The sequence below is a fragment of the Castor canadensis genome, chromosome 7 (assembly GCF_047511655.1).
Source record: "Castor canadensis chromosome 7, mCasCan1.hap1v2, whole genome shotgun sequence".
NCBI lineage: Eukaryota > Metazoa > Chordata > Mammalia > Rodentia > Castoridae > Castor > Castor canadensis.
In genome coordinates this window covers 12,136,146-12,151,857 of record NC_133392.1, presented here as the reverse complement: position 1 = coordinate 12,151,857, position 15,712 = coordinate 12,136,146, and the positions used below count along the sequence as shown (strand labels likewise).

The 15,712-nt window shown below is 47.7% G+C and overlaps 1 protein-coding gene across 4 annotated transcripts in view; it reads right to left on the bottom strand.

Annotated features, from left to right (window-relative positions):
* The window catches only part of Rgs10 (regulator of G protein signaling 10), a 36,180-nt gene extending 21,668 nt beyond the window's left edge, over window positions 1-14,512 (bottom strand). For 2 of the 4 annotated variants that reach the window (XM_074078207.1, XM_074078206.1), the window contains exons 1-3: window positions 14,362-14,512; window positions 2,881-2,999; window positions 1,676-1,762 (exon numbers count right to left, since the gene is read on the bottom strand). In XM_074078207.1, coding sequence (XP_073934308.1) covers window positions 1,676-1,762; window positions 2,881-2,999; window positions 14,362-14,410 — 255 coding nt within the window. In that variant the 5' untranslated portion in view covers window positions 14,411-14,512. Of the gene's footprint in view, window positions 1-1,675; window positions 1,763-2,880; window positions 3,000-9,262; window positions 9,390-13,799; window positions 14,068-14,361 lie in introns of those variants that run through there. The other 2 variants (XM_074078209.1, XM_074078208.1) reach the window with 2 other exon arrangements.
* Window positions 14,513-15,712: the final 1,200 nt, after the last annotated feature.

Here is a 15,712-nt window from a genome sequence, read left to right as displayed (position 1 = left end):
TGCTGGGGGGCGGGGAGACCTTGGCTTCCTGTGTACACTACAGGTGGGGGCTGACCCCTAACACAGAACAAGGCAGGTGAACAGATAACTGCTTGACTGCCTCACTCTGAGCTAGGCTTTTGCAGTGGGGCTGGGCACACCAATTGTGCAGTTCAGAATATGGTGCTGGGTCTCTGGGCCCTGTCCTGGGTGCTGGGGACAAAGTGGGACCATGAGTGTTCCTGCCCTGAACCCTACCTTTCCAAAGCACCACCTGAGACCCTTCACCTTCCAATGACTTTGCTCCAGCCAAAGTCATTCAGTTGGGGAGAAGACACAAAAGGACACAAAAACCAAGGTCATGCCCAGTGAGGGCTTCGGAGGTCAGCCTAGGAGACGCAAACAAAGGAAGCCCATTAGAATCCTTCCTCTGGACAGGAAGGCAGAGCGGGAAGGCTATTCCACTCCACCTTGGGAGAGGTGTGCAAGCCCAGAGGACCTCTGCACAAACAGGCGATGTGTATTTTCTAGGCCATTGTCTGCAAACAATGACTGCTGGTCCTGCAGACCCCAGCTTTTGGAGACAGAGACTCAAAGCCTAGCAGCCTACAAGCCACATCTCCACATGAAGATACTTTGTTCAGTAGGCAAGGTTTTAACTTTTAAAACATTAGTTCCAACACTGACAGATAGACAGTTTCACATAAGCATCCAAATGTCCAGCATGGGGCTAAAAGTGGGAGAAGAGGCTTGAGAAGAAAGGCCCCTCCGTGTCTCCAGGAGGAGTGTGGGCAAGCCAAGACTTGAAGCAATGGAGACCAAACCCAAACCCAAGCCAAGAAATCCCAGCCAGCCACAGACCCTAAACAAGCAGCACAGGTCCTGGAGGCAGGACAGACCGTTCTCTGCTGGCTCCAGTCCCTACCATTCCCTACTGTCTCACACCAGAAGTTTTACTCTTGCATGGTACTGACCAATCCTGTAGGCATTTAGCAGGTAGCATCTTAGAAAGACACAGGTGCAAGTCTATGAACCCACACAATCCACGCCTTCTCCAGAACCTCATCCACCTCCCTCACCCAACCTCCTCATCCACCTCCCTCACCCAACCTCCTCATCCACCTCCCTCACCCAACCTCCTCATCCACCTCCCTCACCCAACCTCCAATGGCAGAAAATCTAGGCAACACCAGGAACAAAAGGCCACCTCCAGTACAGGACATACAGCTGCTGGGAGAACACTCAGAAACTTTCTACACAGGATGCCTGCCATTTCCCAGACCCTTTATAAAGATTTACTGAATAACTGACAGTCCATCTGATAATGATGGCTTTTATGACTACACATCTGCTTATCATTTTACTATGTCCAAAATGCAAACCTGTCACCCTTGAGGAGACATCCTCATGACTTATTCATGAGGAAAAAACTGTACATGCTGACAAACTGTAAATAATACAAATCATTATTTTCACTTAAATAACAGCTCCATTTAAAAATGGATTCACTCATTCCTTTTAAAATTATTAATATTTGATCAGCACAAGATTCCTAAGGGAAGCTTAAATCTTCCCTCAAATATCATAGGAATCATATTTCTTTAAGCAATTTTAAAACCTATGAGGCAGATAGCTGGAACTGTATAAGGAAAGGAAAAAAATCATCAAGAAAGAATCTATAAAGTAGAAGAAATACCTGCTTCTTATCTTGCATTTTCTTAAAATCTTCACACGCTAGCCAAAACAAAACATTTTCTTCACTGAATTCCTTTTTCAAAAATTCCTATGGATAAAAAGAAAAAAAAGTCCATATAGTATTTAACTTAAAAAAATAAATGATACATTTCCTTTCACGGACTAATTTGGCAAAATTCAGCAGAGCCTGGTTGAGTTACTCTTGGAAAACTCCACACAGAAAAACAAAGAGCAGTTAATGTTAAAGCTAGAATTTCCTATGCATTTGACCTTCATGGCTTTGACACTGTAAGGAAGAATAAAAATGAAGCAGGAATCTACTGGCATTTCTAAGCTGACAATAAATTACCGAAAAGTAAATTAAAGTGGAAGATGTATTAGTTCCTTCCAGACACTGTTTAAACAAAGTACATTCCTTCAAAACCAGGCCCATTTTTTTTTAAACAAAAGAAAAGAAAACATATTAAGCACGTCTAAAATGCCATGGTGAAGACTATTTTAAGTCAGAGGTGTGTTTTCCTGTGGCAATTGTTGGGGAGTTAGCACACAGCATAGCCAGCTACTCTACTGTGCAGACCTCTGACATCTAGACAACACTCAAGAGTCCTGACGGAGGAGCCTCAGTGCAGATGAGGCTTCTTGGAAGCCTGACAGCCCAACTTAAAGATGGAAGTTGCTAAGGTTCAATACTGGAGTTCACACATGCCCTCTAACTGGCACCTGGGGTTCTGCTGGCCGGAAGTTATTCTAGGTGGCATCGACACTTCTCTATCTGTCAGTCCTCCTTGTAGAGGCTCCTTCCCCAACTTCCACTTGGCCTTTCTCACTGGGAATAATGCATCTAGAGAATACCCAAGATTCAAGAGAACAAACCTTCATACCAGACAGACCCAGACCACCTTTCCAAGCAGCCCAGGGCTGGATATTTTTTCTACAGAATCCACCACTGGGTACAGCACCTTTTCCCAATCACCCTACCCTTTGTACCTAACTACAAGACAACCAAGGACACAGTGCATGCCCTCAGTGGTAGTGCAGGGCCATCCATGAGAGTGTTGCTCACCTAGTCACAAGTGATGAAGAAGTTCTTACCCTCATGCAAGGACAGGGTTATAGTCTGTACTGATCCTCCCTCCCCACCACACACACACATCTAAACTTCTTCACCGATTGCATCAATCCTGATTAACAAGAAAAAAGGCAAACCCTAAATCTCTTCACGCCTTCTGGGTCTTCCAGCAGATTCTCCAGGGAGGCCGCCCACTTGGCTGTGCTCCTGAGGCTCTGGTGGCTGCTGCTTGAACTACCATCACTGTCGTGAATGTCTGCAAAACAAGATTCAGATGTCATGGCTGAGAGTTCTGTCATCTACGTGCAATGTATATAAGGATGGTACGATGTGCACATAACCATCGCAGAAAACACAAGTCACATGTCAGGTGCTTAACACAGTGGACTCAGTCTAGTGAGGAAGGAGCTATTGCCTTGTGCAGACAGAACTGAGGTTCAGAGCAATGCAATGTCCTGACACATCCTTCCCCAATGAATGTCCACTGAACAACTCCCAGGCAGCCCTGAGTATCCTCCACCTTCCTCCCAAGGACCCTGACTCAATGGCAGTCAAGGTCCCTGGCTTTAAGCAGTCTTATAATTATGGTGTCATGTTGGACTATCAGTAGGACTGCCTCCCACTAATCTGAAAGCTCCTCCATCCCCTCACCCCACTTATTCTCCAGCTCCTCATCTGCTCACTGTCTGGTACATAAAACACAGAGAAGGACTGGGACCAGGATGAGGATGGAAAATCAAAGGAGTTGCCAAATACTCAGGCATGAAGATAAGTACCATCATGTAATTTTTAAAGCAAAATTAATGCATAAAGCTGGGCACCACGGCTCACGCCTGTAATCCTAGCTATTCAGAGGCAGAGATCAGGAGGATAGCAGTTTGATGCCAACCCAGGCAAAAAGTTTGTGAGACCTTATCTCAACCAATAAAAGCTGGGGACAGTGGTGCATGCCTGTCATCCCAGGTAACAAGGGGAGGGTAAATGGGAGGATGGCAGCCCAGGTCAGCCTAGGCATAAAAGTGAGTCCCTATTCAAAAACCAACTAAAGCAAAAATGACTGGAGGCATGGCTCAAGTTGTAGAGCACCTGCTTATTAGCAAGCATAAGGTCCTGAGTTCAAACCACAGTACTACCAAAAAAAAATTAATGCAAACAATTCATGACAGACAAAATACTGAAAATTTAACAAAGACAGGATTGGTGTTCCTAATTTTCCCTTTTGCCTCAGTTTCTAATAAGGCTGGGCATCCCACTGTTACTTATCTGGTCTTGATTTAAACTTTCACTATTTGGTTCATCATGCAAAACTAATGTTTGCATTAGTTTTGATCCTTAAAACACTGCATTAAACATCATTTACCCTGAGGCCTGGGTTATTCCGCAATCCCGTCACGCGTTGGTGCAGCCAGTAAAGGGGTGATGACTACATGACACATCTGCTACCAACTGATTCAAGACACATCAACCCTCTTGACCCATGGAAAGGGGTGGGGGTCTCTAACTAACACACTGTGGCCCCTTGGCCAAAGGAGGAAGTGAAAGCACAAACATGTTTCACTCTGCAGAATCTAACCCTGTGCTAGAGTCAAGGAAAAAAAACTGGGATATCAGTTTGTATGGGCCCAGGTTCAAATCCCAGCTCAGCTGACACAAACTCTAAGACCTTGGGCAAAACTACTGTGTGCATTTGAATATATTTCCCTGACCCCTAGAAGTGGGCGGGATGCTGAATGTTCAACACAAAGAAGTGCTAACTCCCCTGATCTCACCATTACATTGCATACACATTTAAATGCACACAGTATCCAATACTGTGTAATTATTATGTGTCCTCTGGAGGGGACCTGGCTTGGGTCACAGCTGATGCAACAAGTGTTAGTCCCTTCTCCCCACTGCTCCCATAATGATCTATGGAGTGAACTTTTTTTACATTTAATACTTTTTCTTCACTGACATTTTTCAAAGCTAGAGACATGTTTCTATAAAGAAATTTTGAATCCAGGAGAAAATAAACTTTCAATTAAGAAATCAGCAACACAAGTCATTTTTAAAGGATTAATGAAAAATCTTACAAATATTAATTACTGAAAATAGCTAGGTAGCCATACAGCTAAAAATGTTTTTGAGAAAATTTGTAGCAGAATACACTGGACTTAATAGTGACAGCTTCTATGATCTCTTGTCTTACTGAGGGGCACAGCCACACACATCTTAACCTCTGTTTTTGTTTGTTTTTTTAAGATAGGGTCTCACTGTGTAGACCAGGCTGGCCTTGAACACACTATCATTCTGCCTCAGACTCCCAAGTGCTGGGATTACAGGTGTGCATCATCACACCTGGCTTTATACCTTAACCTCTTAATCTGCTGAGACTCTACTTTGTGGCACCTTACAAAAATAAAACAGAAGCTGGGTGCCAGTGGCTTCATCTGTAATTCTAGGAGGCTGAGATTGGGTGGATCATGGTTCAAGGCCAGCCCTGGGAAATACTTTGCCAGACCATATCTCCAAAATAGCCAGAGCAAAATGGACTGGAGGTGTGGCCCAAGTGGTAGAGCACCTGCTTTGCAAGTGTGAAGGCCCGAGTTCAAACCCCCAGTCTCAATTAATTAATTAATTAATTTTAAAAAAATAGAATAAAACCCAGGAGGGTTTGTGTGTTGAAATTCATTAGTGACGGGGGACTTAATTTGGGACAACCCTGTTCCTCTAATCAAGAGGCCAGCTCACTCAAACACATCAAATGGCTCTGCTGGTTTTCCAAAGTGACTCTTCAGCTCTTGGATAGGAAATTTGTTCCCTGCTCTCTTTGTCAAAACTGAAATGACAAGCTCTTGCACACAGAGCATGTCCGCAAAGATGAAACAAACAGATCACAGGAATGTCTGACTCGCTCTGTTGAGCCTTGCCCAGAGAACACAGCTTGCCATTTACCCCACTTCGCCAGCAGATTCACACTTAGGTAAATAAACCCAGAGACACAAGCGGGCTGTTCAGGAACAGTCTCCAGCAGCCAAGCTGTTACAGAACGACACCTCTGCCATAAGTCTTCCACTGTGGTCTAGAAGGATGCAAAACCCCTGGCACTCTCCAATAATAAACCAAACCATGCTAGGGGCTTCACCGCCACTTCGCCACCAGAATGCACCAAGGTAAGACCTTGTTACCTACCTGCTTTATTTCCTATGCTAGTAATTTTGCATGTTAGTTTTCTGTGCCAGCTTTCATTTAAACAAAAAGTTGTGCAACTCAGAACCCACTAATCTGGTCTAGATCCCTTCATCTACAGATTGAGAAATAAAAGTCCAGGTGACCCAGCTAGGGAAGCTCTGGATGGAACCAGTATTGGGACCCAGGCAGTTCCCACCAGGAACCCCCTCACTTGATTCCTTCCTGGGTACCCATCTTCCCGGTATCAAATGTGATACTGGCGCCATCACAGAAGAGAGGGTCATTTTAGGTCTCAGTGGCTATGGTGATTTGTTTCCTGACTTTGGCACCCTGAATAAAGAGAAATTCTCCCTGCTTTTGCCTACCTATGCCTCCATAAGCTGTCTATAGGATTCTTCTACTATCTATCATGTTTTTTACTTTCCTTAGAAATACTGGTTTGAATTTTTCCAAGACTTCTGGATTGACCTGCAAGTTTGATTAAGGCTATTGGGTATGCCCCTCCTTTTGTTTTGTTTTTTTAAATCCTTTTTTGGTTGATAGTGGTATAAAGTAGACAGAGTTTGATGAAGCAGCTTTTGCAAACATCATTCACTTTAACTGCATGTGCATTCAGTCTGTTATTCATTACCATAATGAAATACTTGAAGCAGGCTACTTAATAAAGAAAAGAGATTTATTTGGGCTTATGGTTCTGGAGGTGCAAGGTCAGGAGGGTTGCATCTGGTGATGCCATTCTTGCTAACAGAGTCCTCAGATGGTGTAGGGAATCACATGGCAAGATAGGGAGCACTCATGTGTCTTGTAGTCTCTCTCCCTCTTCTTACAGAGCCATCATGAAGGCTCCATGCTGATGACCTTATCTGATCTTAATCACTTCCCAAATGCCCTGCCTCTAAACATCATCAGAATAAGTGTCCACGTTCTAAATATCTCACAACAGGGATTAAATTTCAATATGAACTTTGGGAGACACACTCAGATCACCTTAGGCCATAATAGCATCCTTTTTTTTTTTTTGGTACTGGGGTTTGAACTCAGAACCTCACACTTGCTAGGCAGGTGCTGTTGCACTTGAGCCACTCTGCCAGCCTTGTTTTGTGTTGAGTATTTTTCAAGATAGGGTCTCTCTAACTATTTGCCTGGGCTGGCCTCAAATCACCATCCCCCTGATCTCAAGCCTCTTAAATAGCTAGGATTATAGGCATGAGCCACCAGCACCTGGCTAGCATCCCTTTTTTCTAAGTCATTATCCCCAACCTCCAGTGAGACTAAGCAGCATCTACTCCACTTGGCATTACCCTAGATTTCGACTTCAACTCAGGGCACTTTTTTGACTCAGAGTGCTCTGCTCAGGAGACTTCCTCTATTTTCTGTGCATGCCATGCCATCTTGGCTCACCATTACTCGACCAGTAATGTAGAGGAGAAATACATAGCCATTTTCAATAGCAAGCAGTTACTTCTAAACCTAAGAATAAAACAACCCCAGGATCTCACAGTTCCTGGCCCTTGGATCCACAAAGCTCCCAAACTCTCATCCTTTTCCACTGACAAAGCTACCATTTCAGGTGGATTACACAAGAAAGCAGGATTGGGGTGCAGAGGTGGGAAAAATGTTAGCCATGTTTTTCCAGCAGCTTACCAATCTCTCCCACCAGTGAGGAACTGTTTGTGATAACATTTGTTTCAATTTTATCCAGCTCCATTTATTTTTTGTTGTTCTTAGTTCAACTGTAAAACATTTTAGCATGAACCAAAGGGATTTTTTTTAGCTCCTAAACTCTTTAAAGTACCTTAGTTCTTAAAATTGTGCGTGCCGATACAATTATTCCATAAATTTATTGTCAGATTAATCTGTCATTAGCTGATAATAACACTTCACAGTTGCAAATTATTTACAATATACTAGGTTCTGCTCTGAGCTTTGGCCTAAATCATTCAACTCCCACAAAAATATTCCCATATGGTTGATGATATGGATAAGGACACTGAGGCACAGGAACTTGTAAAGATCACCCAGCCAGGAAGTCAGAACTCATGGTCCAAAACCAGATATTTGAACTCCAAGGTACCTTCTCCTTCCCACAAGCCTCCTCGACTGTTTTTAATTTTATTTCTGTTGATCTTCACACTGAGACCAGAACGCAACAGCCTTGAAGAAGCAGGGAACCATCACACTGTGAGAAAAGACTGAGAAAACTGGGGCCAATTCCATGCAGACAGAAATCATGGAAGACCGGGGAGACCCATCTAGCGCACGAGCCATGTACACACATTTTCCATTTCCATTTGTGCTGCTCTGTGTGGCTGACTTCAGGAAAAGCCATTCCTTCAGTGTTACCCTGCAGATGGCTGGGGCTGGCTGCTTGCAGCCTATTTCGTAATGCATTATTTATAGATGCTATGATGTCATGACTAATAGAGACTTTCACCAGACATCAATTCCCTAGAAATCCATACTCAAAAAGCACCTGCAACACTCATCACAACTGAATGCTCACTTTCTGCTATTCATCTGCAGAAAGGTCCATGAAATGAACCCACCTAGTCAATTTTCCCAGGTCAAATAATATCTCAGTAAGATCTCCATATCCAGCTTCCTCAACAGCAGAGGCAATTTACGCTCCCGAAGGACCTGCCAAAAGTCACAGTGTCTTAGAGAAAGCAAAGTACATATTCAAGCCCAGGAAAAGGCAGAGATGTTACCCCAAAATTCCAAAGTGGTTTGATGCAACACACACTCCCTTTTTTCAAATGCACTTTACCTTGCAATGGAGTTTAAAGAAAGAGATACACCCCACACCACTTATTTAAAAACCTCACATCATCCATGCCACATCAAGCATAGCACATTAAAAAAAAAGTTCATCTCCATTTAGAATCAGAGAGTCCATCTGTTACAACTGGTGATATGCTTCAGGCTGAAGGAACTGGGTCGTGGAAACATTGTAGCTAAATATTACTTAAGTGTTCATCGCTCCAGTATCTAGCATCTCAGCACTACCTTGCAGGCGTGCCAGTGCCCAGTCAGGAAGATTTAAGCAAGTGAACTACAGTTAGCAGAAAATAACAATAAAAGTGAAAACGGTTTTAAATGATCATAATAATAGCCAACATGCAAGATCAAGCTGGAAAACAGGAAGCAGAGGGTTGGTTCGGCTCAGAAAGGGCGTCATTGCATTTCCACAGAAGGGCTTGGACCTCGAAGAAAGTGCTCAAAGCAGCCCTTCAGAGGTCACCTGTGCACCTGTGTCTGCACAGGACACTCGCTCATCCCCTTCCCCATCAGGGTCACGGCCATGGGTAAGCTGAGAACATCTCCTGAAAGAGTGGGGCCATTCCTTACGTTCCATGCTCTGAGGTCCAACTGAGAAGTTTTGCGCAGACCAAAACTCCTCTGCCTTCTCGGAGCCACCGTTTCTGAGAAAGGCAGGGGCTGAAGTGCTCTCAAGCACCCCAGGTCCGAAGTAAAAACAAGCCTCAACATCCTCTTTTGAGTGGACTAAACAACAGATGGCCACCGGTTTCCAGTGTCTACTAGAGGGAAGGAAATAAGAATGCCAAACTATTATTTGTAGCCTCTCAAGAATCCCCACTTTCTAGGCAGAAGCCCTAGAAAAAAGAAAACCATGATGAGACCCCATCGTGAGGCTGAAAATGAAGACCCTGTCATTGATTTTTCTTCATTCCCGGAAGCTCCTGTGCTTCCTCTGGGGCCTGACTTACTCTCCCATTCCACTTTCTTATCCCCTGCTCCTAGCATCAAGTCAAGATAAGAGACTTCTGGGCTGGAGATGTGGCCAGTGGTAGAGCACTTGCCTGGAAGGCATAATCCCCAGCACCACAAAAATAGTTAATCTAATTTATAAAAAGCAAGATAAGCAACTCTTTTTTTCCTCCAGGATCAGACCACACATTTCTTAAGACCAGGGGTTATGTCTTCCTCAGGATCAGCCTTGTGTCTGGCACTCCTGTATATTGATCATAATAATCAATGTTTTCTGAGGAATGAGCTATACCAGGCACTGAGGGAGGGGTCAGAGGGCACTGAGTGGAAGATGGCAGCTGATAAAAATAGCGACATTTATTGGGCACTTACTGAAACCCTCTAAACTTTATAATAATACTTAGAACTTGGTCCCATCACTGGCTCCATCTTACAGATAAGGAAAGGAGGACACAGAGAGGTGAAATAACTTATGACAAAGAAGCCAGCAAGGGCTGGAGTTGTGGCTCAAGCAGTAGAGCACCTGTCTGGCAATCAGGAAGCCGAGTTCAAACTCTAGTACCACAAAAAACAAGTTAGAGGAGAGCAAGGAAGTGCAGAAGCGTGGCTCACTGCCCCCCCCCCCCCACACCCCTGTTGGCGGGATGCAGAGCCAGGGAAAAAAGAAGAATAAGAAATGCAAGTTTTGAGACCGGGCCCTTTTAGTCATGGAATTTACCATGACTTTGGGGATATGTATGAATGGCAGAGGCAGAGGAGAGGGGTTGTTACCTCCATATTCATTGTCTAAATAAATTTTAACAAAACAACTGAACAGATACCTAAGCAGGTAGCCCTGAACTAGGGCCCAAGGCAAGTTCTCTGGTCTGCTCCTTTGGGAATGGTCTGGACAAGTCTCAGAGCTCCTGCCAGAAAGGCTGTGCTGTCAGGCATAGAGATGAGGAGACCACAAGGCCTGCATCAGGGAGACCCAGGCATTGAGACAAGACAGAGCACAAGCTGGAGGAGCAAAGGCACAGAGGAGGGAGTGTTCAATCCCTCCAGGGCAGAGTGGAGAGCAGGAGAACAGGACTGAAAGGGAGGGCAAACCACATTAGGGGTCCTGAGCACCATATGGAGGGGCAGCAAGGCTGACCAGACCTCTTGGCAGAGCCTCGAAATATGAGAACTGGCTTGGAAGGGAAATTTGTCCCCGGAAGTCTGTAGGGGACTGTTTCACTCCGGCAGATGCCTCCTGACAGTTCTTATCAAGGGGCAGCTGCTATCGCCTGACTGGGCCCCCTCTGCTCCCATGGCCACCCCCAGGCTACTGCAGTGGACAGCTATCTGAGGGAAGCAGAAGAAACCGATGAGAATATATTTAGTACACTGAAACAGCAGGTTCTCCAGAGCCCAGCAGCATCAGGGGACCGAGGGGATTACTTAAACCAGGGAGGGAGGCAGCTCATTCACTCAGGAATTTCCAAACACCTACCTGGGTTTTCAAGTTTTCCACCAGTGAGAAAAGGAGACACAAGATCAATACAGACCAGTGACAGCCAAGAAAGCAGTCAGTACCTCCTGCCAACCCATCTATGTAGGCAGCTCTCAGCTGGAGCCACAGACATGGTGGGCTCCTGGGCTGACTTCACTTGCACAAAACAATACCCTCGTCCAGGCCTCTGTGCCTGCAGGCCAGGCCAGCCTCGTTCTCCGCAAACCCCCAGGCCTGGGCCATGAGGTTCTGCAAAGAAAGTTTACCCAGCTGCCAAGATGCTTGCTGTTGGGTTGTTAAAACAAAAACATTAAATTGCTATGTAGACTGTCATCCTTAAATAAAAACTTAAGCCCAGTAATAAATCTGAAACTGTTCCCAAGGGTTTAATGGGATAATGGATAACAGGCCCGGGTGGCCTGCCTGGCAGGGTGGGAATTCCCCTGAAAGGTCACCCCTCAGCCTGGCTGCATGGCAGGGTTAGGGAGTGTGGCTTTGACTGCTTTTCAGATGGGTATGGCCCAGTTATCAACAATGCAAGTTGTTGTGGGGGCAGGGTGAGTAGAAAGACTCCTTTAAGGGGTCCTTACACTTCAGTGGCATAAAAATCATTGGGGATGCCTATTAAAAATGCAGCTAACTTGCCTCTGGTCCCCAAGATTGAACTGGGATAAGACCTGGGAAGTTCATTTTATCAAGCCTTCCCACCTCCCCCTCCACCCCCCCCACTCCCATTCGGCTGGTAGAAGACATGTTGAGAAGCCCTGAAAACAGACTAAGGGAATTCCACTTTGAACCTTGGAAGTAGATTAGGAACTCAAAAACCCTCAGCCTCTGACATCACCTCCGACAGGATTTTGCTGAAAAGCAAAAAAAGTCTTAACACAGAAAGTGCTTCAGGAGACAGGATTGCAGCTAGGCCCAAAGCAGGGCTCCTGCAGGATGGATCCTGCTTTTGTGGAACCTAAGAACCTCTTGCCTAGCATGTGTAAAGCCCTGGGTCCAATCCCCAGCACTGAAGAAAAGAAAAACAAAGACAAAATTACCACCCAAAATCAGTACAGTCCTGTGGATCACTTGGTGGGCTTCCCAATACCTCTGTTTGTGACCCTTCTCTCACTTGACTCCTTTGTCTCCTGCTGCTGGGGAGTAGTAATCAAAATGGCAAACACTCATGTTCTTTTCCATAAAGGGAGCATAAACCTAAAATTTCCAAGGACATAGGGCTTTGGCATCCAGGCATCCAATACCAACCTGTGATGCTTAACTATCAGAGATATGACCACAGTTCATCAAGTTTAAAGTCTGTTGCCCTGAAACAGGTACCACTGCTGTTCCTGAAACTGCCCTCTTTATTTTGTGGGTACAAACTGGCCCCTTAAACCTATGCATCTCCCCTGATTCAACGGCTCTATTTGTGAGTCCTTGCCCCAAATGTGATCCAAGTCAACATGCAACCTGTGCAGCTCTATTTGTAATAGAAGAAGAGAGAAAAAACAAAAGGTAGTAACTGTTACGCATTTACTATGTGTCTGGTATTGCACTAAGGCTTCCCATGTTTTAGTGTAGTTAAGCCACAACCCTATGAAACCCACTTTATAGGTGGGGAAACTGACAGAGGTGGCACACCTTGACCTGTAGCATTTGCTGATCTCCATGGTGTAAATATCTCACCAGGGTTAATTTCAAGCTATCTGTGGCTTAGCAGCCAATTCCCAGATCTCCTGAATATTTAGCAATTGGCTCTCATAAGCCATCGTGAGCCAGCTCCTGCATATCATTTGAACTGAGGCACAGAGAGGCCAAGGAACTTGTTCAGTATCACTGAATGACAGTCAAGGCTGGAACCAAGAGCTTAACTCCAGAGTCCAGCTTTGACCACCATTCCTAGGACCTGTCCAATGATAAGGAATGACTGCCATCAGCACCCACTGGGAACCGTTTGACCCACAGGCAACAAGGAAACATTAACAGGACCACTAACATTATTGGGGGACTTAATATATGCTGGGCAACGAAGGACGCTCTCTCTAAAAACACTATGAAGTCTGACTTTATTAGGGTTGTCCTAAATATTAAGTACAAAGATTTGCATAATTTGATGGGTGCAGGGCAGGCTTCAATTAAACTTAAAGAGAGCATAGCTGCAGTAAGTTATACAGCTGGTAAGTAGTGGAGGTGGGGTTCAGACCCAGCCAGTCTGCAATCTCTTAACCACATTTGATGTTAGGTGGAAAGAGGAAATCGACATGTGCACAAGACTCCAGGCTCTATGCAGAAGTGAATCTTGGAGTGGGCGACAGGAAAGCCTGTGACACCTGAATGGGAGTCAGGCAATATGGTTTTCAAAGATTCTCCATCACCAAGTAAGTGTGACTTTGGGACAAGTTACCTAATACTCCTGCCTTCAGTACTCTCTCTCACCGGGTTATTCTAAGGGTGAAGAGTGTCCCCAGAAGACGGTGAACATAGTCCCTGGCAGGCAGTAAGCCTCAGCAGGTCCTAGCTGTTATTGTGAACAGAAAGGGCAAATGGATAGGACCAAGGGCATGGTTTCATCTCCACCGTGGGTTCTTTGTCTCACCAAGTTGCCCCAAATTGTGGCTCCGGCTGATCCAGAGTGACAGTCAAAGAGAATCCTTTGCCATGTTGGCGCTTCGCTGACGCGAACCACACATGTACCTCCATCCTGGTGTTCTGCTACCTTCATGGCCCCACTTTTGCGCTCCAGGGTGCAGAGCTGCAGGCCCTGGCACCGCGGGCCCGACTGCCCAGAGGGATGCCCGCGGTCCAGCCGGGCCTCCCCTTGCGCGCGGGGGCATCCTTCCCCAATCGCCCGCCGCGGAGGCGGAGAACTCACTCCACAAAGGAGGGAAGCCGCCCGCGTACTGCTTTCGGAATCGAGATCCCACACGACCTCCAGAGTTTGGAGGGGTTTTGGATCTCCTTTTCTCCCAGACCATCACTAAAAAGAAAACCGCTCTAGTTCCCCTTTCAGGCAAACTTCCTCCCCGGAGCGTCTCTCGAGACTCTGCGCTCCCGCGGCGCCTGGGACCGCGGGGCGCACAACCGAGAGCGGAGAAGTGGCGGGGTGGCCGGGGCTCCCGTCGGGGCGGCACCTCCGAGCCGCGCCCGAGCCCAGAAGGGAGGGAAGGAATGCCCAGCGGGCACGCCGGCCGGGGCGGCTCCTCGCGGTCCCTCCCGGTGCCCCGATCCCCGTGCGCGGACCCCGCGAGCAGCTTACCTGACGGCGGCCGCTTCCTGCTCAGCCGGCTCACGGCGCGGTTGAACATCGCCCCGGGCGCGCAGGGAGGAAGGAGGAGCAGCCGGCGGCGCGGCGGCTGAGCCCGAGCCGAGGAAGGCGAGGAAGAGGAGGAGGGCGGGAGGAGGAGCCCGCGCAGCACCGCCCCGCCGCGCCCGGCCCCCGCCCGCCGCCTCCTCTCCGCGAGGCGCCGCGTGGCGCGCTCCGTGCGCCCTGCCCGCCCGTGCCGGTGGGGCTGTGGGTCCCGCCCCGGGCGGGAGGGGGACCAGAGTGGGGTAGGGTGACCCCAGGTGACCCCCGACCCTGAGCCTGGGATGCAGCGCACACCCCGGGAGGAACCCTGCGCTGCCCGAGACAGCAACCCTGCCCGGGCGATTAGTGGGTCCCAGGGGTTCCCTCGCCGCGCGCCGGGACTCCCCTGAGATGCCGCCCCGCAGGGTTTCCAGCGCCCGAGTCCATCCCAGTCACCCGCCCTCTCCTTGCAGACCGGGAGAGACTGGCGCGGCCCTGAGGGCGCACGGCGCTTGGTGACTCTGGCAGGCCAGGCGGGGATTGCCTCCCCTATCGCCACCAGGAGGCCAAGGGCTCGCGGTTCCGCGCAGTCTGTGCACAACCCGGCCCATGGTTTTGGTCTCCCCGCCCCCGGGATCCAGGATCCCCGCGAGCCCGACTCCGTGGGCGCTTGGCCCTCCCACGCTGCGAATGCGGGTGGGACATCACCAGGGCTCTGGCCGCGGTGCCTGCGCTCAGCGAGCCAAGCCACCGCGAGTGGGCGCCCTCTCCACGGCCTCGCGGGCTCCAGAACTCGGGTGCCTCCGGCCCTCGGCCTTGAGGCTCCAGGGCAGACCTGGGAGATTCTGCAGCAACCCTGCGGTGCAAGCCCAGGGACACGTCTCTAACTCTGGGGACACTTGGGTGCAGCCTCAGGCAGGGCGTTTGCGCTCCACGACCAGAATCACTGAGGTCCCCAGTGCTCTGGGCTCATTTCTCCCCCTGCCAATCACCTGCTCAGCGCCGCGCTCCACGCTCATCTATTTTCTCATTTCTTCTACAAAGCAGCCCGAGAGGGGGTGTCATTAGCCCCATTTCCTTGAACATTTGGTTTGTAAGGAATTGTCGTTCTGGCGAGTTTTATTTTTCTCCTTGTGTATCTGGCTTTGTCTCTAAATTGGTCTTTATTTTTAGCTGTACTAATTGCTATTTTTCTAAACCGTTCCCCAGTCGCCACCCCTCCCCCTCCATTCTTTTTGCGGTATTTTCTCTAGCTGGCACTTTCTTTTTTGTCTTCTATTCTGGGCTTCCTGTCCTGTTCGGTTTTTTTTCCTCCCTCTGC